The 25,818-nt window shown below is 41.2% G+C and overlaps 1 protein-coding gene across 1 annotated transcript in view; it reads right to left on the minus strand.

Moving 5' to 3' along the window:
- LOC115133203 (synapsin-3-like) overlaps positions 1–25,818 on the minus strand; it is a 114,354-nt gene that overhangs the window by 11,586 nt on the left and 76,950 nt on the right. The window contains exons 7-10 of the mRNA XM_029666195.2: positions 16,262–16,324; positions 13,019–13,161; positions 12,049–12,123; positions 11,559–11,661 (exon numbers count right to left, since the gene is read on the minus strand). Coding sequence (XP_029522055.2) covers positions 11,559–11,661; positions 12,049–12,123; positions 13,019–13,161; positions 16,262–16,324 — 384 coding nt within the window. The remainder of the gene's footprint in view (positions 1–11,558; positions 11,662–12,048; positions 12,124–13,018; positions 13,162–16,261; positions 16,325–25,818) is intronic.

The raw sequence follows: 25,818 nt of genomic DNA on the forward strand, positions 1-25,818 counted from the left end.
GCAGCTTTAGCTCATCTCAAAATAAGATAAATACTGTGAAAACCAGTGTGCCACAAATTTTCTAAAATGTTTTGTCACCAGTGGTTGTTTTAATTTGTTTTTGTCCTCGCACACTGTTGCTCCAACGGCACTAATCTGGTGAGCTTCATTGGAGCACCGCCCAAGCAAGGCATTTGATTGGTTTGATGTGTTATGAGGCATCACTGATTTACAATGGGTTCTGACCTCTCTTTAGCAGGTTTCTGCCATGGAACCTCCCCAGGCTTCCTGGAATAGCCATAGATGCAGACTAGAAATATTTTTTTGCCATTTCCTGCCATTCCCTCTTGCACACAACAAGCTTCCATTCCCGTCACAAGGGGATTTATGGCTGATTTCAGATGAAATTGTCAACCCTGTGACTTTATTTGGTACTTAATAGGCTCTTACTATAGTAATTTCTGTATTTAACCTCGAGATCTGAATGCATGTCTTTATGAAATTGTTCTTGCTCAGAGACAAAATGTTAAAAACATGTTTTACACAACTCAAAAGGCACCAAATTAGTGGAATGACCCACATGTTGAGATCAATACCAGTGGATTCTATATGAAGCGAATGTAAACAGCCATTACTTTTCATTAATGGGAGGTGTCACCATGTGTAATGTCTGTCTGGAACACAAACAAGTTTCCACTGCCAGGGACATGCAATATTACTATGTTCCCATTCACACTAATTAAATTCCACCAAGTGGAGGGGTGTGTGTAATTTGGAGGAATTTAATTTGGTGCCATTATCAACGGTGACTGGTGGTTAAGGACCTTGTTCAAGGGCACAGAGAGATTTTTCACTTTTTTTTGCCTCTGGGATTCAAACTAGCTACCTTTCAGTTACTGGCAAAATGCTCTAACCGCCAGGTTACCTGCCGCCACAGTGTGTGTGTGTGTGTGTGTGTGTGTAGAACTCTCCTTGTCAACATCGTTACGTGACTGTGTCACTGCTGCGGTCCCTGTCTGTCTCAGACCTTGTGGGCCGTTCAAATAAGAATGCAGTGTTACACACACACACACAGTCTCAGGAGAGCCTGTGGAGATTTCTTGCAATAGCCACACTGGTTATAAGCCCTTCCTACAATGGGAAGAGAGAAAGAGGATGACAGATTGGTAGGTGGGAGGCTGGCCTCCACCCTAGAAACATCAGGTTAAGAGAGAATGTTGACGCATGTTAGAGAGCAGGCTAAATATGGACATCTCAGAGCACTGGGCCGTATGCGTCAGTATGGATCAAAGACAATGGGATGAGAGGAATTTTAAATCAAACTTCCCACGAGGGGATTGCACATAAACACATCACATTGGAGAGTGCTGTGTGGGATCTGTGATGAGCATGCAGATCGGAGATACAGTTTTCAAAATGGTTGAGAAGGGTATGTGCATGAGTAAAAGCTAAAACATTGGTAATCTCAAGGTTAAAAGGTCATTGAAAGCAAAACTGGTTTCGGTATGAAAACATTCCTGTGTTTATCTCATTTTAGCTAACATTCATGAGTGTTCCTAACTTCCATTGCTGCATTAGTACATGGTAATGTGTTTAGAGGAAAAGCACAGAGGAGTCCATTGTATGCGTGTCCTTAATTTCCTCCTTTCAGTGGTACAGTGAGTTTAATGACATATTTAATATGGACCGTTGAATGCCAGAAAATGTGTTTTGGACAAAGTTACACTGTGGTAGATACATAAACAGAACAGCCTATAGTTCGCCATATCACAAACAGGCTAGCACTGAAATTATGTCTAATCACCCTCTGCAACTGGAAAAGTCTAATGATTTATGGAATGCAACCAAGAAAAATAATAGGTTAAATTGGCGTTGTATTTTCCATTAGATCAAAAGTATAGGTAACGCCTGATATATGAAATAAATTAAACACTGGGAACAGAACTATTCATCAAAAACAGTGGCTTACAAATGGGTTCAGCTTGGCCTGCTGCACCAGGGACAGTTACTCACAACAGCTGCCAGTTGCACTGTAAATCAACTGTGCACCACACACACACACACACACACACAGGTGCGAGCGAGCACACATACATATATGCACACAGACACATGCGAGCACACACACCCCTCTGAATTGTCTCTGTTGTCCAATCCACAGCACTGACATACATAAACACATGCCATATGGACACACTCACACAACCAGGTCTTTCCTCTTCCTCCCATCCCTTCCCACCGGTCGTCCATAAGCTGCCCTGTGAGAGGAGATAAACCAGGCTTGTCTGGAGGAAACGATAGGCTGGGCTGGTTGTGCGAGATGGGGCTACCTAAGCACTGAGACTGTTGCACTACGTCATGTTTTTACCAGTCCCAATACAGTACGTCAGGTCACGACCATCCATGTATCTCGGTCTGCCGAAGCTTCTTTTTACCCTCTGTGTATGTGTGTGCCTGCGTTTCTTTGCTTGTCCAATAACGTCAGGTTAGGACAAAGCAGTTATCTCTGTGTGTGTGGCATGTGTATTGTGCATGTGTGTAGCTATAGGCCTGGTCTGGAGTCAGTGTGAGCTAAGTGGAACAACAGGAAGTGCCTGGTCGGTGTAACGGTGCATCTGCTCCTTTTAAACAGATGTGTTCTACAGCAACAAGTGCTCACCATGCCGTGCTGCCCAGCAGCCCAAAATAAACCCAGACAGAGGTTGTTATGGGGTGATAGGCTGTGATAATGTCTGTTGAACAGAGGCACTTACTGGACCACTCTCACTGGGTGGTTCTCCCAAGTCAGTGGCTTGGTAGTGATCGAATTGCAGGTGCTTTAACCCTTGACAATCAAGTGTAAAAAGTGTGAAGTACAACATAGTTCTACTAGCTCCAAAACACAAATGCCTCAAAAGGGTTGAATTTTAATATGATCTGTTCATCTATTAAGACATTAAATCAACCTAGCGTTCCTCTTCTCCAAATTACTTTTTAACTAGAAAACACAAAGACTGTGATGATAATTTGTGACACTTTTCAGGAAACTAGGCATATATTGCTTCTCAAAGGAGAAGCATTTTCATGTAAACATTTAGAAATGCCTCCTGGAACGTGAACTTTCATGTGCCTTAATAACAAATGTGTATGCCATCTGTAAATATGAATACAATTGTTAAAATTATGAGCCTAGTAGGTTTAGCCACGGAAAAAAGACCAGAACCATCCTGCTAGCCATGATTGGCTGAGATAATGGATGGGCTGGACATGCCGAGATGAGTTTGGATTGGTCTACCATGTAGCATGACAGAGTTTTGAAATAAGTGGAATGCCCGGTGGAAACAGTGTATGATAGCTAAGGAGATGGAGAAAATTCTGGCCTTTGATTGCAAATATGCAGAGGGAGTTGAAAAGAGAACACGCAGAAGGCTGTTGTATAGAACACCTGTCTCCGGATTCCATCTTCAAACAATGGGCAACCATGGCAGAGAGGGAGAAGCGTTCATCCATGGTAGCTACATTTTCAGAAAGTTGTTTTCATTGCAAGTTATAGCGTACTGTTAGCTAGCTAACGTTAGCTGACTGGCTCACTAGATTCATGCACGGTATTAAGGTTATGAGTTGGGATTATGGGTCATTGTTTAGCTAGCTAGCTACATGTCTAATCTAAAGACTCCACTATGCAAGTAACCATTTCACTGTACCGTTTACACCTTCTGTACCCTGTGCATGTGACAAATAAAATTGGATTTTATTTTATATAGTCTGTGTTTACTAGAGACTAATGTGAAAAACAACATGACCTGCACCAAAGTCAATTTAGGATATTATGTTAGGCAAGAAAGTGTCCAAGTTCAAAAATGATATGGTAGAATGCCCTGCTTTTATTTGGTCACATTATTTTCTGTAATTAGCTCTCCATTAATTGTAAATAATGATCTTGAGAGTTTATTTTCCTGTAATAATGAATACAAATTAGCTAAAGTTAAGACGTTGTCAGCTATATGATATGTACATTATTTGAACTGGCTAGCTAGCTAACAAGCTAGAAACGTACAAAAACATTGTTTAGAAAAGTTGCTTTTAGTTGCCTGGTTTGCTAGATTGACATAGTAAATACATTTTTAAATGGATGGGTTTATTGGTGTTAAAATACACCAGTTATACTATTTTGGACCACCAGGCTGCTGATGTCATGCAGCCTGTTTTTGTGTTCATACTTTTTCATAACGACAAGGACAAGTTGTCGGACGACAATAGAATATTCATGATGTCACTGTGACAACGGTCTACAGACATGTCGATAGACGTAGAATAAACCAGCCTTTAGTCTTGAAATCTTTGGTTGTTTAGTACACTACCATACTCACTCTGTTTAACACATGGCCTCACATGTGAGTCCTTAAAGTGATGGGTGGGGCTAAGGCTGTAGAGGGTGTGAATGATGCTGAATGGGTGTAGACAAAGAGCTCTCCAGTAGGTGTACCAAAATATTCAAGGGCCATTTTCTAAAAAGTGGGGTTGCAAGTTTATCAACTTCCAAAGCAAAATTACACTCCTCATTGTTCCTCAACTGTAGTGTATGATTTACCATTTTCTAGCTCGGAGTCTCTACTTTTATCCAATGTAAAAAATAACATGATTTCATAATTTCACTACATAAGACCAAATCAGGCCGGTCGGTCACATTTAAATAGAGTGCCTGTAGAAAGTCCACAACCCTTTGAAATGTTTCACATTTTGTTGCATTACAAAGTGGAATTGAAATAGATTTAACTGTAAATGTTGTAATGTCAAAGTGCAAAGAAAATTCTACACATTTTTACAAATTAATACAAATTCAGTAACTAAAATAGTTGCATAAGTATTCACCCCTTTGTTTAGACAATACATTAGTGTAGACGTTGCATTTGGCTTAACAAATCACATAGTTATATGGACTCAAACTGTGTGAATTTTTTTTTTTCATGACTACACCTGTCCTCCATACAGTACATACAATATCTGTAAGTTCCCTCAGTCAGTATTGAATTTCAAGCTCTACAAATACCAGGGAGCTTTTAGAAAGCCTCAAAGAAGAGCAGTGATTAGTAGATCAACAAAAATATCCACAGGAGTCAATATTGTAGGGGTAACAAAGCATTCTTCATTACATATCAATTCTTGGCTGGAGCAGGCTGTAACAATAACAAATCAGACATGGAATATATCTTTAAGCATACACAGACATCAAAGATGCAGTCATCCTTCTGAAATGAGCTGCAGGAAGGAAACTGCTTAGGGATGTCACCATGAGGCCATTGACTGAGGATGGATGAACAACATTGTAATGACTCCACAATAATGACCTAAATGACAGAGTAAAATAATAAAAATATTGGAAAAATATTTCAAAATATGCATATGTATGTGTTAGCAATTTATGTTACAATAACACAAACCCCAAAGCAAATCAGGGGGAGGAAAATAGCTTTACTCGCAGAGGACAAATCATACGGGGAGGTAGATTGTCATTCTCCCCTGTCCTCAGTGATGTTCTCTCCAGTGGTTCTCTCTCCCCAGAACAAAGGAACAGCATGTAGTTTTATTACCCAGCGCTAGCCTGTGGTTGACCAATTAGAATTGCTTGCAATAAAACCAGCCAATGGCCAAATAACAAGTATCCTATTTCAGAAGGCATATTCCTCTCATGTCTCTGAACCATTAATCAATAATTCCCTATTACAGAAAAAAAAACATTTTCATTGATCCTTAGTACTCTATTGACTCTCGTCCTCTTGACCGCTCGTACTCTGTCTCTGCGTTGTGTATTTATCTTCAACACATTCTTACATATGCAACAAGGCACTAAAGTAATATTGCAGAAATATACGGTAAAGGAAATCACTTTTTGGTCTAAATGCATAAGCCTTATGTTTGGGGCAAATCCAACAACACATCACTGGGTAACTACCTTCTTATTTTCAAGCATGGTGGTTGTTGCATCAAGGTATGTGTGTACTTGACATCGGCAAAGACTGGGGAGTTTCAGGCTGAAAAGAAAACGGGATGGAGCTAAGAACAAGCAAAATCCTAGAGGAAAACCTGCTTCAGTCTGCTTTCCACCAGACACTGGGAGAGGAATTCACCTTTCATAGGGACAACAACATAAAAGCCAAATCTACACGAGTTGTTTACCAAGACAACAGTGAATGTGGTCCAGTTACAGTCTTAACTTAAATCTATTGAAAATGTATGGCAAGACTTGAAAATTGCTGAAAAGCCATGATCCCAAAAACAAAACACCGACAGAGCTTGAAGAATTTTGAAAAGAATGGGCAAATATTGCAGAATACAGGTGTGCAAAGCTCTTACTAGACATACCCAAAAAGACTCACCAGCTGTAATCGTTCGGAAAAGGTGTTTCTAACATGTATTGACTCAGAGGGTGAATACTTATCTAGTCAAGATACATTAGTGTTATTTTTCAATCATCTTTAAAAAACATTGTTCTTACTTTGACAGAGTATTTTGTGTAGATCGTTGACGAAAAAGAACAATTAAATCAATTCTAGACTCGCACTTTAACACAAATTGTGAAGAAATCCAAGGGGGGTGTAGACTTTCTTAGAGGCACTGTAAGTGTACCACAACTCATTCCAACGATCTCTGTTTTTCAGTATGTCGGTGTCTGAGCCATCTTGAGTTTCAGGTTTGAATACACACAGTCCTCCCCACAGAATAGAACACTATTTCATCTCTATGGTCCTTCTTTATATCCTCTCCTCTGTTCTGCCATTTGAACCAGCTGAGGAAATGTTACGAACTTGAGGAAAGCGGTGTTCCTCAAGTATCTATTACTTCATACAAACAGACAGCGTAGGCAGCCAGCTAGCCATGCCTTTGTTTGAATTCAGATCGTTGTGTTTGGTCTAAAGCTTAATTATTCTTTCATTGCTCCGACTCAGACTGATCATGCCTGATCTATTCTCGGCTGCGCCCTCTTTCTCCACCATCGCCCGGCAACTCGTCTTTCAATGCAATCTATTACTTGATGACTTTGAAAATGTTATCGCCCACCTGAGAAATCTGATTTAAAATCAACATATTTCTGGAATTTACATGATCTTTCATCATCACCCATTGTTACTCACACCCAGTTCAAAGAGTGTATTTTAACTCATGCAATTCAAACTGGGTTAGCATACACATTGAACACCACGTTGCCTGAGCATCCTTCAGAATACTACAATGTACTTCTAGCTGTATGTAGGTTGGGACATATTTATTAGGCACACATACACTGAGCATGATATGGGCTGTTTGTTAGAGATTTTTCTTGAGTTTTGTTTTTTACCCTGAAGGAGAAGGCCTAGAGTTTCTGTCCCATTTGCTTATACAGTACACAGTGGTGACCCTGTTTTGAGCCTCACATTAGGGGGGCATGTTATTTTGGCATTCATACATGTCACATATCAATTTGCAAACAATGTAAAAAAAAATATATTTATCATTGAGTTAATAAAGCTGCATACAAACATGGTCTATTTGTTTTGTTGGCCTGTTGGGGGATGTTTATGACCTCCATAAACACCTTTCCCCTTTTCTCTCTCTACTTTATAGAGTTGACTCTTGTAAAGCCTTTGTAACAGAGAGTCTGGTAACATCGAAAGGTGGGAAACTGAATCATATTTCGGTAATCCAACCAGTTGAAAATATGCGTTGGTACTTAATGAATGTGATCCCAGATCATTTGTCGTCTGAGACATTACTACTAATGACAGGATGACAACCTATCTTGGAAAGTCGACACATTCTAGTTATCAGATTCACATGGAATTGTTGCACAATTTAAATGTTAAAATATGAAACTATTTGTGAAACGATGAAATGTAATTTTAGCTTCTTAAATGAGAGAACGGTTTGTCATAGAGAATCTCAGCTCACTACCAGGCCCCGCCCAAGTGAACAGACTTTCGTTGTAAACTATGAAACACCACTATATAAACCCGTTGATGAAAATTAAACGTTCTGTTCCGAGGCCGTGAGGACGACGGTCCTACATTAAAAGGGCTCAGAACAAAATTAGCATCATGTTCAATGTGAAGGTGATGATCGACACGCCGAAAGCATGAATTTCGACTATACCAGCCAGAATATAGCACGAGCTTAAAAGTATGGCAACTTGGTATGAACTTTGAACTCTTATTCATTCCAGAAGTGATACCTCCTAGCTGTTGAGTTCGCAGCAGCCGCTGTAAACGTGGGCTAGGAAAGTCTAACACACAACGATACTACAACGTATCCAGTTTAGCATAGCTGCCTATGGCCTGAGAGACAAAACCCTTTTTGTTCCTCAATCTTCCCACTATTTCACTCAAACCCCCTTTCTTTGTGTAACCAGCCGTCATATCGGTTCCGTCAGCTAGGGACATTTTCCTTTATGACAATTTGTAATCAATGTATGATCCATTCTGTGTAGATGTAATTCTGTGTGATTATTTAGTAAATAAATAAACCACATTTTGTATTGCTGATTCAACTTGTTAGCCAGGGTTCGTGTAGATAACCAAGAATTTACAACTTTCAGATGAGACTGAATAAATTTACGATTAAATATTGACTGCTACTGATGTAAAAGATTACTAGGTCTTCTTGGAGCTATGGGGGCGCTATTTCATTATTGGATAAAAAAAAACGTGCCCGTTTTAAGTGCAATATTTTGTCACAAATAGATGCTCGGCTATGCATATAATTGACAGCTTTGGAAAGAAAACACTGACGTTTCCAAAACTGCAAAGATATTATCTGTGAGTGCCACAGAACTGATGCTACAGGCGAAACCAAGATGAAACTTCAAACAGGAAATTAGCAGAATTTGAGGCTCTGTTTTACATTGTCTCCTTATATGGCTGTGAATGTGCCCTGAACGAGCCTACGCTTTCTGCCGTTTGCCCAAGGTGTCTGCAGCATTGTGACGTATTTGTAGGCATATCATTGGAAGATTGGCCATAAGAGACTACATTTACCAGGTGTCCGCCCGGTGTCCTTCACGCACCAATTTCGACAATCTCCAAGCTGCATGCATTCATCCATGTGATTCAGGGGAGAGAGGAGACTTCCACGAACGATATATCATCAAAGAAGATATGTGAAAAACACCTTGAGGATTGATTCTAAACAACGTTTACCATGTTTCAGTCGATATTATGGAGTTAATTTGGAAAAAAGTTCGGCGTTTTGATGACAATTTTCATTTTTGTTTTGGTAGCCAAACGTGATGTACAAAACGGAGCGATTTCTCCTACACAAAGAATCTTTTTGGACAAACTGAACATTTGCTATCTAACAGAGTCTCCTCATTGAAAACATCCGAAGTTCTTCAAAGGTAAATGATTTTATTTGAATGCGTTTCTTGTTTTTGTGAAAATGTTTCCCGCTCAATGCTAACGCAAAATGCTACACTAGCTATCAATACTGTTACACAAATGCTTATTTTGCTATGGTTGAAAAGCATATTTTGAAAATCTAAGATGACAGTGTTGTTAACAAAAGGCTAAGCTTGAGAGCTAGCATATTTATTTCATTTGCGATTTTCATGAATAGTTAACGTTGCGTTATGGTAATAGCTTGAGGCTGTAGTCACGAGCCCGGATCCGGGATGGCTCGACGCAAGAAGTTAAGAGTTTATTCGGAAGATAACAACTCTATAAAGATTATTTTGTGGTGCCCCGACTTTCTAGTTAATTACATTTACCTGATTAGCTTAATCAGGTAATATTAATTACAGAGAAATTATTTTATAGAATAGCATGTCATATCATATTAATCCGGCATAGCCAAAGACACGACACAGCCTAGCTCGGCACTTTATGTGGTGGTGGGGCAAGTCAGCAGAAAATACGGAGCATTGCACCGTGATTGGCTCAGTGTTCTGTCACTCATGGGGACACTACGTCACCGACAAGTCTAAGGGTAGAGCTAGAAAATTCAAGCCTCTTGGGTGCTGCCATCGGGTTACATTAGAAGTGCCCATCCAAGGCGGCTCAAGGTCATTGTCCACAGATAAAATGACGTCATATCACATATGTACAGTAGTGTTCAAAATCTTAGCCAGCAGTCATCATCATGAATCAAGTTGACAATTTCCTGGCAAATCCTTTTTAATCCTTGTCATATGAAGAGAAGTAATGAAGAGAAAATATAGATAAAATGTATTGGTGCTCGTCGACCATTAAACAAGTTGGAAATTGCAAATTCAACAATGAGGGGTTTGGAAAGAATCAGTGGCTAACTGCAAGCATTGCAAAGCAACCATTAGCCTGCTATTTAGTGGCTTGGCTGTGTGGTCCCAAATCTAAGATTAAGGGTCTCTAGTTTAAAATGATAAACATTCAATTGGCCATTGCTGACAATGAAGCATGGTTCATCAAACAACAATTCTGAACTGCAAAATATGACTTTAGTGAGTTCAAGACAACTGGGGACTCTGGAAAAACGAACTACGACCGGGAAAATACGCTTTGAACTTTCATCCAACTCGGAATTGTAAATCTGGAACTCGGGCCATTTTCTAGAGCTATGACCTGAAGATCACTGACCTCATCATGATTCAAACTTTTTTCTTTCTCTTGAGTTCCTAGTTATCTTGAAAGCACCATAAATCCAGAGAATGCCAGACTTATGACAAAATTTGCCCACAAAGGACTGCCGCGCCACCTTCCTGTTCAAGTGAGCAAAGCACAACAAGTTAAGTTCAAAAAATGTTGGGACTCACCTTGTGCTCACTTGAACAGGTGGGCACATTTAGTCTTGTATGCTGCTGCATAAATGATGTAATATGCCAGGCAGACATGTATACTGTAGCTAAGAAAGTAATACTAAGTGTGTTGTTAGTTAGCTAGCTGTTAGTAGCCCATGTGCCTCACTCCAATAATTTTGTATATTTTCACCTCTTAATTTCACCAACTGTTCTGACTTGTGCATATGTAACCCATAACCTGTTTTTGAGAAATATAATCATTGAATATTGTAAGAGTTTTCATTGTCTGCTTATATGCCCCCTTTATTTATCCTACGGTTTTGACTTGGTGTACAGGGAGAACACTGTAAGAAAGGCCCATGTTCTGAATTCTGTTGCTGTACATTTCAAGTGCTGAACAAATAGTTAGACTACATCTGTCCTAGCTCTCTCATTAATGTCTTAATAGAAATTACACAATGCCTCTCCTCCGCTTGTCATGCCCTTATGCCATCGTTTGTACATCTCAATTGTCAGTAGAAACCACATTTGTTTAAGCAAGTCAGCCATATCAGCTATATATTTTTTATAGTCAGTAAATGAGGCTGAATAAACTTCCGCTGCCAGACAAGGCTCCGCTGATAGACAGGTGTAGCAGTGGTAAGGTGTTGGGACTGCTGTTGAGACTCTGCTGTTGAGACAGCTTTATGTAGACCCTAACAGTTTGTGGGCACCGTTTGTTACCGTTATAGTACAATTCATGTATTGTTTAGTGTTGTGTAGTGGCTTTGCTGGAATGCATCCCACAATTTTTGGGGGGACTCATTAAGATTTACATGCCAAAATTGCCACTGACAGTACATGCTAAGAATGAACTAACCTCGATAATGTAGTCATTGCCATCTTTTCCGTGGACGGCTTTCACAGCACAGATATCAAGTCCCCCGAACATCTCGGCACAGGAGTCCACCCACAGACGATATCTGGAACACAGCGACATCCACAACTGATTGTCATTGTCAATTACAAAACAGACCGTGGCAGTGAAACTAATTTTGGTAACACTTTACTTAAAGCCTGCAGGTATAATGCTTTATAACTTGTTTAACACATCAGGATATCATTTCCTGTTTGTTTTGTTCTATACATATTTGAAAGGGGGAGGTGTCATACAAGCCCCTCAGGTTTGTTAGTTTTCACCTCTCCTGCACATACTTTTCACTTGTCTTCTAAACTCTCATCACCTTGTCTTGTATTTACTTGTGTACAAATTAATGAACACAATAATACATCTATAAGCATTCAGAATGTATTATAATGAAGCTTATCTGTTATATTATGTCTAACAAAGAGTCTATAGGCCAGCTTACCTGTCCGTCATAGCGATCTGTTCCAACATGGCTGAGCCTGTGTTAGCCTTCCAGTTGCCGGAGATGGACGTCCTCCTAGAAAAGGTGAAAATCAAGGAAATTAATCAGGCATTCAGCTATTCTCTGGACTGGAATGGAAAGCAATGGTCAGCTAGCTTAGTCATTGTGTTTTGTTTTTGTACAGTAGTTCTACAGAAGACCCTGGGGGGGGGGGGGGTGTTATCGCTGAATTCTACATTGATGATTGCAATGTACGCCTACATTATGTTTGTGTCAAGGTCAATTGGAGACGTGCTTTCATGACTGGTGCCGAGGAAATAAGTTGATAAGGAAGTAAATTCCACTCCTCTTAGTCAAGCAATAATTGTTCGGATTGAGAGACATGAAAGTAGAAAGGGCGTAGATTCATACTTTCATTGTTACTGTACATGGTGTTTTACATTTACTGCACGAGGTCTGCTGTATTCAAGAGGGTGCTGTTGAGCATTTGAAATTGAAGTGGCTGGTTACTCAGAAGATTATTTTAGTTCAAGCTAAGATTGAGACTAAGGCTGAATTTGGCCTGTGGTCACGGTCACGTTGGCCGATGCTGTCACTTCCCTCTGGGAGACAGAATGGAATGCCAGTGCAGGGTGCAACCCTAGTCGTTGTCCCTTGGTAGAGAAGGAAGTGCTGTGGTATGGGTGAGCCCTGCACGCCTCCACTGACTGAAGGGTGTACCATGGGCCTCTTCCCACACTCACATTGGCGTGCAGGCTGGACTATTCTAGGGTCTCTCTCTCTCTCTATCCATCTTTTTTTTTGTTTCCCTTCATCCATCTCTGTTTCCATGTCTTTCTCTCCCCCCTCTCTCTGGTAAAGTCATTCACATGCAAGCCATATAGTTTCATTCTAGTCACAATCATTGCTGACATGTCCAAGTCACAGACAAAACCCAGTGTACACAGCATAGAGACTACATCATACTTACATGTAGGCCTTGTAGTTGTTGCCGATTTTCTGGATCCTGATGTCGTACTTGGACAGGACGTATGGCTCAGAGGTGGCATAGGTTCTGGCCAGCGCCACCACACTGGTAATATCCTGGAAGTCAAGTTCGTTCTCCACTTTGATCTGAAACAGGAAGACGCCACTAATTAGTTAAATCAGCAGGAAGATATGCATAATTGGTAGTTTGTGATGGTTAATTACCAAACATGCTATAAAAGCTGAGACAGGAGCTGAAGTAGACTGATAGAATCCCACAGGAATGTAAATCCAACACAGACAGGATAATGAAAAGCTTAGTCTCTGGAAAATGTTAGAAACGTGCAGCTCCAAAAATTCTCACACCCATGTGAGTTCATCAGGTACGCAGTGACTTTATATACAGACAGTACAGTAATAATTGATTGATATTACGCATTTCCACTTACAGTAGGTGCTCAAAAGCGCATTACATATTAAGGGAGTAAACTCACCTCTTCCACCACTAATATGCTAGACAACATTTTGATGGAGATGACAAACAATAGCTAAATTCAATCGACCCACAACGTATCCAAAGAGAACAATTGTAGATTCCTTTTTGAACAGTAAATGCTAATCTGCTGTATCTTTTATGTAAACAGGTTTGATTAAATACTGATTAAATGAAACTGACAGGCACACTAAGTCGAAGACGCCCCATTACCAACCAGATATGTCTGTATTGATAAAAAGAGGGAAACTGAAACTGCCTTAGACCCTGGGAAAAGGGGCAAAGGAGTAGTAGAAAGCCATACATCAACAGCCTGTAATGTATAGCTATCTGAATTTATATCAACCATATGATGTATGATGATAGCAACCAGAGTCCTAGACATTCCCTTCATATTCCCTCCATTGACTCTCATTATCATCCCCTCTGGCTGTTATCCTTGGCACTATGATTCATCCAACATGCGGTGAAAGTCAGTGGGAACAGTGAGGGGCTGTCGTGGACAGGGACGGACTTTCCCACCCCCACCTCTCTCTCCTTTCAGCTCATCTCTTCTTCTCAAGTGAGATGGAAAAGTCTACTATGGTAAAGATCTGGGGGAGGAGTTTGCCCACTTTTTGGATCAGGCATTTCATTCGCTGTCATAACTACTCTTTAAGATAGCATCTTGAGTATGTTTGACAGAGGTGGAGGTAGCTAGACAAGGGGGAAATTGTTATCCTTTGTTCACGAGGAAAGTATTTGTGTACTTGGCTACCCACTGTGGTTCCAAAAGGTGTAACCCAATACCTCTGGAGAGCCAGAGAAAAAGGAGCCAAACCATGGTGTAAATATGAGAAGCCATGCAGAGAATAAGATGAACCATTGAGTAAATAAAGTAAACTATAATACTGGAAGCAGAAACCATAAAGGTAATTAAGAGGGTATGCACTGGCAGTTGGATCAAGAGCTGGGTGAGGTGGAAAGCAATGTGATTCTGGACACTGGCCAGTTTCAAATGGTTGAGAAATATTCTCCAGTGTCAGTTAAATCAGTCTACCCTTTAGTGAGCCATTCGTAACTTCCCCAACCAGGATAAACAATTCCATGCGATGGTCAGGCTGTAACGGTCTCTTTCGGAGATTTGATATGATTTTTTAATTTTTTAAATGGATTAAAGTTAGAAGTAACCAATCATTGACTTGTTTTGCTGTATTCACCTCGTCATACTAAAATATTTTGCCGTAACATTTAATTTAGGCTACAGATTATAAAGAACTGTTTAAGTGAAAACACTGCGCTTTATTACATGTAATCTAATAAGGGCATTAGGTTAAACAAACAGGATTTTCAGTTGTTTTAACACCATCACTAGCCATAGTCCTAGTCCCAATTTCCATAACACCAGATACTTGAATTTTAACCAAATGTCTTTTGTCAAGAGTCTCTCAGCTCAACTTAAAAGCCATGTGAAGCACTTGAATGGCCTACATCCAGGCCCTCTTCTACCCCCAGTTCTCAGTCCTCTTTAAGGTCAGGGGGGTTAAGTGAGGTCCTGGTCTACAATGGGCCTATGCTAAGTGATCCAGAGGGCATGTGGGAACTCTATAGCACTCCAGGTTCCTGTAATGGAGGAAACCCAACCCAGTCTTTTATATGGAAAGGGGGATGAAGTTATAGGAAGTGCTTCCCCTGTGTACTGTGTGAACACTGACTTGGCTCGGGAGGTCCTGTATTATATGTGAGGAGGGCTCCATTTGGGCTAGTAATCACTCGCTTTGGTTGGCTGTTCACTGAACTGCATTGCTGTTGAAATTGTGTGCTTATATATGTATACATATATACACACACACACACACACACACACACATATACAGTTGAAGTCAGAAGTTTACATACACTTAGGTTGAAGTCATTAAAACGTGTTTTTCAACCACTCCACAAATTCTTGTTATTAGTAAACTATAGTTTTGGCAAGTCGGTTTTGACATCTACTTTGTGCATGACAAGTCATTTTTCCAACAATTGTTTAAAGACAGATTTCACTTAATCACAATTCCAGTGGGTCAGAAGTTTACATACACTAAGTTGACTGTGCCTTTTAACAGCTTGGAAAAATAATCTAAAGTACAGCATGGCTTTAGAAGCTTCTGATAGGCTAACTGACATAATTTGAGTCAATTGGAGGTGTACCTGTGGATGTATTTCAAGGTCTACCTTCAAAATCAGTGCCTCTTTTCTTGACATCGTAGGAAACAGGCCAAACAGTAGCATATCCAGGCTTTTATGAGGTAACTAGGAGGTCTTCAGATCCTGATGCTGATCAGCTTGCCGATGCCCATGTCATTCCCACATTACATTTACATTTAAGTCATTTAGCAGACGCTCTTATCCAGAGCGACTTACTCCTCCCTAACTCCTTATGAACATGTAAACCCCCTGAAAAAGCCCCCAAAGTCCCTTCCTATCAGACACACTGTGAAATCATTGCTTGCAGCTTCACACCCTTCTCCACCTCCTCTCCAAGACTGATAGTCTGCTTATGGAAGGGATGTCATGCCATCATCACGCTCAGAGATACACTGAGAAGAGAGAAGGAGCCTGGTCTGTTATGTACAGCTCAACTCCTAACTGTACAGTATGTGATAGGTTAGTATAACAAACAAATCAAGACCAGACATGCAATGGTGAAGTGGAGAGATGGGCAGCCAGGGAGTGCCCAGACCTTAGTTGTGGTGGTGTGCGCGCGCGAATCAACGTCGCAGGGAGGCTTACCTTGCCAATGCCGGCGTGGGCATGACCCATCTTGACCACCACAGGGAACGTTGGTGTTGTCACCTGGGAAAGAAGACAAAGTAGATTGTTAGTCAGTCTGAAAAACCACTGGCAGAGGAGAGAACATGCAGTATGCATTAATCCTAATACCAACTAAGTGGATGGAGGGTTTCTCTGAAGAGCACTACCTTGATATCGTAAATGGGTAGCGTGTTAGGACTGTGAAGCAGGGAAAGCATTTTAGAGCTACACTGAGGTCCAAATAATTATCTATCTATACCTAATTTGATTGACAAGGGCTCCAAGACTATGACTTGGCTATGATTGAACTGCGCTGTCCATGTGAGTGACTGACTACTAAAAGCAAAACACAAGTTCCTGCCTAAACGTAATTGCGAGGCATAGCTCAGACCTGACGTATGGTATAGAATCAAAACCTAATTTAAAGTCAAAGACTTCTCAAAGACCATTATCGAACTACCGCATTGAACTTAAAGCCACCCAATTTAGGGAAGCATGAGGTATTTTCTGAAAAATGTTGGTTTATTACACAAAAGAGAAGTTCTGGGAAACGAGAAAGAGCGAGACCAAAGCCAAAGCTTCTTGGGATGCGTTTAGACAACCCATCCCCACCGCAGGCGTCATGGGCTCTCATAGCATGGTGTGCAATGTGAGAGGAGGAGGAAACGTCAACAGACGACTTCAAACGTGGTCTTTAAAAACACATTCTTGCCACTGATAGATCCCCCGATACCATTGTTAGATGGAAATGTAATCTAAAGAGAGGGCTTATCCAGTTTGAAACCAATTTCTAAATCTCCTATTGTTTGAAGTGGCACACAGGGATGATAGACTCACTGGAGAGTTTGAGTTTGAGTCTCAATGTAACAGCCCCCTTTAGTTAGATTAGACTGTATCAACGCAATCACATCAGTTACATGCATTCCGACAAACGTACAGTTGAAGTCGGAAGTTCACATACAGAGAATGATTCATTTCAGCTTTTATTTCTTTCATCACATTCCCAGTAGGTCAGAAGTTTACATACACTCCATTAGTATTTGCCTTTAAATTGTTTAACTTGGGTCAAACCTTTCAGGTAGCCATCCACAAGCTTCACACAATAAGTTGGGTGAATTTTGGCCCATTCCTCCTGACAGAGCTCGTGTAATTGAGGCAGATTTGTAGCCCTCCTTCCTCGCACACGCCGTTTGCCTCAAATGATGTCAATTAGCCTATCAGAAGCTTCTAAAGCCATGACATTTTCTGGAATTTTCCAAACTGTTTAAAGGCACAGTCAACTTAGTGTACGTAAACTTCTGACCCACTGGAATTGTGATAGTGAATTATAAGTGAAATAATCTGTCTGTAAACAATTGTTGGGAAAATTACTTGTGTCGTGCACAAAGTAGATGTCCTAACCGTCTTGCCAAAACTATAGTTTGTTAACAAGAAATTTGTGGAGTGGTTGAAAAACAAGTTTTAATGACTCCAACCTAAGTGTGTGTAAACTTCCGACTTCAACTGTATATTACACTAGGCAGACACTAGAGAAACCTGGTCAGTTAACAGTGGTGGTGTTAATAATATGGCATATCAAGTCGTGGTATGGTAAAAACAGTTCATTTGTCTAAAGTACATTACCTGAACAACACGAATGGGGTGTGTATGTAACATCACTTACATTTTTATTGCAATCTTACAGTACAATATAACATCAGCATTATACCGTGGGCCTGGGTATAAGAACACACTCTTCCTGGCACACTCCGAGAGAAAAGATTTAGATAAGCAGATGAGAGATTTTCAGTCAGAGCAGAGGGCACACAGCCAGAGTACGCACACAGCTGTGAGCTCAAGCCTGACAGATCTGCTAGGGCAAAGGCAGCTGCTGCTATCGTTTTATCCACCCCTCGTCTGGCTGTCAGTGGACAGGACTGAACAGAACAGAGAAGACCCCCCCCCGGTCTGGATGTTGTCTGGTTAGTGTTAATCATCGACAGACACAAGGTTGCTAGGACATCAGTGCCAACCGTGTTGAGAGATCGTGAAACTACAGCCCCAAGCTGTACAAGATAACACAATCTAACTTGCATCCATAATAGGCTGAAAACAACTGTGTGAGTTGGAAGTGTAATTGTGAATTTATAATCTACTTTCAAACTGTGCGTTTTAAATCATGATTACACAATCTATTAATACTAGTGAGTCAACCACTTGAAATCCCTAAAAAAAAATGGTACAAAGAGCCTCAGGACCCAGGTAATAAGTATCCTCTGTTTAGGTGAAACACATTGGCTCATAGAAAGACAAATGGACTCCTCAATGTACCTCTCAATTCATCATTTAAATTCTGAAGAATAAGCTACCTACCGATCAACAGTTCTCCTGGCCATTTGTGGTTGGTATTTCCATTTTTTAGATGGAAATCTCCATCAATGCCAGAGAAAAGCACATTCACTACGCCTCAGACGCAAGCTGAATTATTTTGTATTCGGCACATGTGAGCTATGTAGCAGGGAGACACCTGATATAACATGTGTATGAGAATGACTGAGGACAGTGGTTTCCCTGTGGGGGCTTGTCCTAAAATGACAGAGGTGGTTTTGGGTGGGCAGATTTGTGGCCGCCAACTCTGTCTGGATGTGTAATCTGAAAATCTCCCAGTCATTCCCATCAATGTGGCAATGACGGGAGACACGGTGGAGGGAAGAGACCACATCCTATCTAATGAGGTTACACTGGCAGCACGGAACATCAGAAGGAAGATCAAATACGTCTGGGCACTAAACCTGGCATAAAACCATCTCAGACGGAGACGTGCTTATGAGCTTTCAGACGTGTACATTTTGATTTTGTCTCGGCTTTTGTTTTCTTTACAGCTGCATGAATTACTGTACTTGCCTTTCCTGTTCCCACCCGAAAACCATTAACAATAGGTTCAGTATGGTCAAGTAATTGAGAAAACACACAAAATCTAATTATACGGCCAGTGATTTCACCAGTCTAGGTTTGGTTTCACAACATGAGGTTGCCGTCATTTACAGTAACGCACCAGACGACCAGGTCTGGCACATACTTCAGGGAAGCCCATCCTTCGGGCCAAAACACTCAGTCACATATATATATATATATATTTTTTTTTTTGTGTGTGAAAGTCAGACAAGTGGATCATTTAGGGCCGAAGGCTGTCATGAATCACACTTCCCTAACCTCCAAACACCTCCATCACATTCTTAAATCCCCCCCACCTCACTCAATTATAAAGTTGAGCTCAGTGGAACGTTGGGTCGTCGGCATGTAGACAAAATAGATAAAACATTGAATAATTTTGTTTGCACCAGTCTGTTGGACCCATGGAATTTCCCACAAACTAAAGGGCAACACTTTGAACTGAGAGGGGACATGAGTCATCCAACGACCCTGCCTTTGCAAGTGTCATCATGTTGGACGAGAAAATTGTCACGTAACTTTTGTGCCCAAATAGCCATCCTTAGTGCATCACCACATTTATAATGGAGGGACCTAAAAAGTTATTTGACCATTATAATTGCCCAAGGATCCTTGTGAAGTCGAGGTCTGGGTCTAATATAATGTACAATGTAACAGTGGTACTGTAAAACATTTATCGTAAAACTTCAGATGTTGGTTGGCAATTAATAAAACAATGAGCGGCTAGACAAAAAGGAGATCTAAGAGGGCAGGTGAAAGGTCAAACAAAACACATTCTCCACCACATTAGCCCATTAGCGAGGAGAGTGGCCAGATGGATAAGTACTTAATGTAAAATTGTAAATAGGTACTTATTAAGCTCTGATTCGAGGGGGTAGAGTCATTCTAAGGGGGCGCATCAATTATCCAACGCAACACATGGTGCATCCATCCCCGCATATGTATGATCTCTTCATTTTTATGATGGCCATTCAAAGCTGCCACATCAAGGAAGCGGACAACAGCGAAAAGACTTAAGCAGACGAGGAGAGGAGGAGAGCAGGGGGACCCTGACCCAGGCCGCTGTTCAAAAAGATCTCTTGGCATCAAAACCAAAGACAGCCTGTTCACATAAAACCCTGCTCAAGGGGGGGGCGGCAGGGTAGCCTAGTGGTTAGAGCGTTGGACTAGTAACCGAAAGGTTGCAAGTTCGAATCCCCGAGCTGACAAGGTACAAATCTGCCGTTCTGCCCCTGAACAGGCAGTTAACCCACTGTTCCTAGGCCGTCATTGAAAATAAGAATTTGTTCTTAACTGACTTGCCTAGTAAAAAAAAAAGGTTAAAAAAAAGAAGATTAAAGAACACACAAATAACTGACTGTAATCACACACCTGGCCTGAGTGGATTTGATCTGCCCGTTTGAAATCGGCATTGCAAAAACTCAGAACTATTCCCGTACTATATATGTATGTGTCGTAGTAACTTGAAACAGTGTTCGGCGGATTGATGAAACTTTGACAAAACCAAGATTAAATCTAGTAAAAGGAGGATTAATATTTTCCATAGAAATTTTAACGGGTAAGTGGATGGTTAACTACAGATTCCATACCAGACTGTCAGAACATCCTCTTGTTCATCAGGTTATTCAGTGGTTTCTCTGAGGTCTTTTATTGTGCTTGGTGTGGTAAATGCACAAGAGTTTGGGCATCAAGAAAACACTCTTAACCTAGAGCCAACCATCTATCATCGCCATCTTCAGACCCACATGTACACTGTAAACTTTTGTAAGCAAACCACTACACTTCATCATAGCCAAGTCACGACACGAGATAAACGTGCCACGGCCTTTGTAGTTGTACTTCCAGAAAGGAACTGAATTAAGTCGTAGACATAACACACATCTCCCAACCAGACAACACACCGTTTAAGTTGCATTTACAGTAATGGTAAGCCTTGTGCTACTGATGAGCCCCCGCAAACTATACATCGGATGCTCAGTGTATGACATCGTAAGTCGTTAGACTGCTAATGGGACATGATCATTATTGTCATGGAATTCAGGGTCATCTGGCTTCCATTGGGATCCATCCTGATCGGAGTGCGTTTCCATGAGGGAAACATCTGTCTGGAAAAAACAGACAGACTTCCATCCCTATTTTCAGGGATGGAAGTTTCCAGAGTGGAAGTTTCCTGAGAATACCGAACACCAGGTTTGTGATGGGGATGCATTTGATGGTGAAGATTCTGAACACTTTGGCCAATGCACCTGCGAATGGTTCATGGGTTTGGAAGAGAGGCAAGGAAGAGGTTAGAAGTATGCAATGTCCATGGCACTTCATCTTCGCACATCTGCACAGTGTTCTGAGGAATACACTCTGACAAATGTTGAGAAAATATTGTGCAAATGGATATGATTCATACTAAGTCATGATTCAATATGATTTAATAACAGAACATGGCCACAACTTCACTCAGAGGTCATCTATTTTAGGTCAACACATATGCGTGTAGGTTATGTCATACCCCCCAATGCATAGCCTAAGTAGAAGAATAAACACTACCACTACCAAAACAGTTGCTATTTCAATCCAACTTTGCTGTGGTGGTTCAGTAAGAGTCATGCAGCAGGGCTATTAGTGCTAATCAATTCACTAACCTAGCTACATTTCAGCTGGCTTCCACATTTGAAAAAAGTGAGAACCAACATAATTGGGACAGACGGGGCCTTTGGCAGCACCAGTCTTGCAAAAACGATCAGTGCTGCAGGGCATTCCTCTCCGTCTAAAAGGGAAAGAGATGTCACATTCCCATTTTCCAGGGTTAGGCTACAATACACTGGGTCTTTGGAAAAGTGTCAGCAGAAGTAAGGAGGCAATGTATGCAATTACACCCAGCAAAATCACTCGATCCTGGGATCAGGAAAGCTGTGAACCTCTGGTCATTGGCCTCTTAGTGGAGGCATACAGAGAAAACATTGTTTGATAGCAGAAAATGTAACTTTTATTGGCGTTCTAGTTCAAAACATTATGTTTCTGCCCGAAAGGTCTTCAACAGATAGTTTGGACGAGGAATTGGCATACAACCAGTTTTCGCATCAGTTTCATGTACACAACTTGACAGTTTATGTAATTACTCATACCTCTTCTTGTGATGCAGTTGTTGATTTATCATGTTTTGATTGATTTATGATGTTTAGAAATTGCAGTAAAAGTTTCGGGAAAGTAAAAGTAAAATGTGTTTATGAGCTTTGTCCAGAAGTTGAACAATTTGAACGACTTTCCCAATTTCACGCAAGCCCATAAACACATTACATGACAGATTGCTGGGTGTTTGTCTTTGCACAGCTCTGATGGGTTTTTCATTTATACAATATGCTAATGAGGCGATGGGTAAAAATAAACATTCCAAAAGTCAATTTGGCAACGGGAGTTTGGAGCAGATGGTCGAGGTCCTGGTTGCTGATAGAACAGACGACTGGTATCAAACTTTGTTTACTCAATTTAAAAGGGGGGAGGTTCAACAGGCAATTTGCACTGAGAGGGTTTAGAAAGTTTCATTGAAAGTCAGAGGTAGGCCTTCAAACAGTAACAGTAAATGACCCAATTTTGCAAACAGGTTTAAGATGATAGGACAGCCAAATTGAAATACTCAAGTATCCCTCCAAAACACTGACCAATGAGGGGACTCTACAGTCACACAACAACAAAACTATTTAGTTGTAGTGGAGCGTAAGAGAACTGGAAAGTGTGTTATAGTGAAGGCCTAAATGAGGAGCAAAGGAAATGGTTTTGAACCCCCCACACCCTGCCCTTAAAAGCACCATTCCCTCTAGGACTAATACACTGTAAAAGTCAAATCCATATCCAGAGCCAAAGCCCTAAAGTGGCCCAATGGATTAACAAATAAGGAGAGAAGAAAGAAAGTGGGCTAAGCAAATGAAACAAGGCCGGGACATAGAACAGGTGCTAATACTGTAGAGTTCTATAGGCCTCTGGAAAGTGACGGTTTCCTTCTCTATTAACATCTGTCCGGATGAGGAAGTACAGACCATAGAGTCAAGAATCCCCCAGCTAGAAGGGAAAGGAGAGAGTTGTTCTGACACAGTCAGGAGTCCCAGGACACACAGTGGATGTAGTAGGTCGGTGTTGTAGTAGATTGGTGTTGCCCCAGGACATTTATTGAACAGGAAGAGAAGGGCTGTTGGGAAATCCACCACTGAGTGGCCACTCTGACGTAGCAGTCCGCCACTCAGAGTTAAATGGGAAAGCCGAGGACTGAAGACAGACAGTTTCCAGGTTGGGACTCTGCCCGTAGGTCCTCAACTTATTATAATTTAGTAAGTATTGTATTTGCGAGCATAACTATAGTATAAATGGTGTTGGGCTGAATGAAATTAGTTTAGATAATGTAAGACTGAATCGAAAAATAAACATTGTACCAATTGGGTGATTCATGGCATCAACTGCCATAGATTCACTGAGCTGAAATTCGTACTGTACATGCGTTGTTGATTATCACTTAAATGTTCAACCTACATTACTGTGTGAATAATATACCCAGCATGATGTAGCCTGATAACATGCAAGGCCCATTACAAGGTTATTAGCACCTAAGGTGGGGTGAGATAAGCCTAAAGGTAAGGGTGAGAGTACTCTCCTGAATTGATGTTGTTGTTACCAATCGGGCTAATGCTCACTTTAGGAAGCGTGGGTCAAGTTTTAAAGCTTAAACAAGCATGAAAATATGATTGGATATACAGTGCCTTCAGAAAGTATTCAGACCCGTTGACATTTTCCACATTTTGTTACGCTACAGCCTTATTCTAAAATTGATTTAAATAGTTTTTACCCCTGATCAATCTACACACAATACCCCATAACGACAAAGCAAAAACTGTTTTTGACATTTCTGCTAATTTTTACCAAAAACAAAATATCACATTTATGCAAGTATTCAGACCATTTACTCAGTATTTTGTTGAAGAACCTTTTGGCAGTGATTACAGCTTAGATTCTTCTTGGGTATGACGCTACAAGCTTGACACCTGTATTTGGGGAGTTTCTCCCATTCTTCTCTACAGATCCTCTCAAGCTCTGTCAGGTTGGATGGGGAGCGTCACTGCACAGCTATTGTCAGGTCTCTCCAGAGATATTCGATTCGGCTTCAAGTCCAGGCTCTTGCTGGGCCACTCAAGGACATTCAGAGTCTTGTCCCTGAAGCCACTCCTGCATTGTCTTGGTTGTGTGCTTAGGCTCGTTGTCCTGTTGGAAGGGGAACCTTCGCCCCCAGTCTGAGGTCCTGAGCGCTCTGGAACAGGATTTCATCAAGGATCTCTGTACTTTGCCCTGTTCATCTTTGCCTCGATCCTGACTAGTCTTCCAGTCGCTGCTGCTGAAAAATAGCCCATAGCATGATGCTGCCACCACCATGCTTCACCGTAGGGATGGTGCCAGGTTTCCTCCAGATGTAGCGCTTGGCATTCAGGGCAAAGAGTTCAATCTTGGTTTCATCCGACCAGAGAATCTCATTTCTCATGGTCTGGGAGTTTTTAGGTGCCTTTTGGCTAACTCCAAGCGGGCTGTCATGTGCCTTTTACTGAGGAATGGTTTCTGTCTGGCCACTCTACCACAAAGGCCTGATTGGAGGAGTGCTGCAGAGATTTTAATTTGATTTAACTAGGCAAGTCAGTTCAAAACAAATTATTATTTACAATGACGGCCTACACCCGCCAAACCCTAACGACGCTGGGCCAATTGTGCTCCGCCCTATGGGACTCTCAATCACGGCCAGTTGTGATACAGCCTGGAATCGAACCAGGGTCTGTAGTGACACCTCTAGCACTGAGATGCAGTGCATTAGACTGCTGCGCCACTTGGGAAACATGGTTGTCCTTCTGGAAGGTCCTGCCATTTCCAAGGAGGAATTCTAGAAGTCTGTCAGAGTGACCATCAGGTTCTTGGTCACCTCCCTTGCCAAAGCCCTTCTCCCCCGATTGCTCACTGGAGCTTAATTTTGAGTCTCATAGCAAAAGTCTGAATACTTATGTAAATAAGGTATTTATGTTTTTTATTTCTAAAAACCTGTTTTTGCTTTGTCATTATGGAGTAATGTGTATAGATTGCGGAGGATAAAAAAAAATGTAATCCATTTTAGAATAAGGCTGTAATGTAACAATATGTGGAAAAAGTCGAGGGGTCTGAATACTTTCCAAAGACACTGTACATAAGCCATAAAAGGTTGTCATTTCGTGCAATATTAGCTCTACCCTCTGACCTATACTGTATTTCACAAGATTTATTGCCAAGTACATGTGATCATACACAAGGGAGTGCATGCATGTAGTTGTTGGCTCTTACTCTACCGCACACCTGAGGAAAACAATAGAAGGAACAGGCAGCTCCTTTTGGCAAAAGAAGGGAATCTTCTGCAGACTACACAAAGCCAGAGCCCAAATCTCAGCACAGCCACTGCTTTCAATGAGGCCCCAGTACAGAGGAAGAAAGAGAGGGAAGGGAACATCAAGGGGGGGAAAAAAATATTTTGGAACAGCTGGATGCGGCACACCCTTGCTCTATTTATACCGGCAAAAGGGAACGAGAGAGCCAACCTCTACCGTAGAATGAGT

This window comes from Oncorhynchus nerka, linkage group LG8 (genome assembly GCF_034236695.1).
Source record: "Oncorhynchus nerka isolate Pitt River linkage group LG8, Oner_Uvic_2.0, whole genome shotgun sequence".
Lineage (NCBI taxonomy): Eukaryota > Metazoa > Chordata > Actinopteri > Salmoniformes > Salmonidae > Oncorhynchus > Oncorhynchus nerka.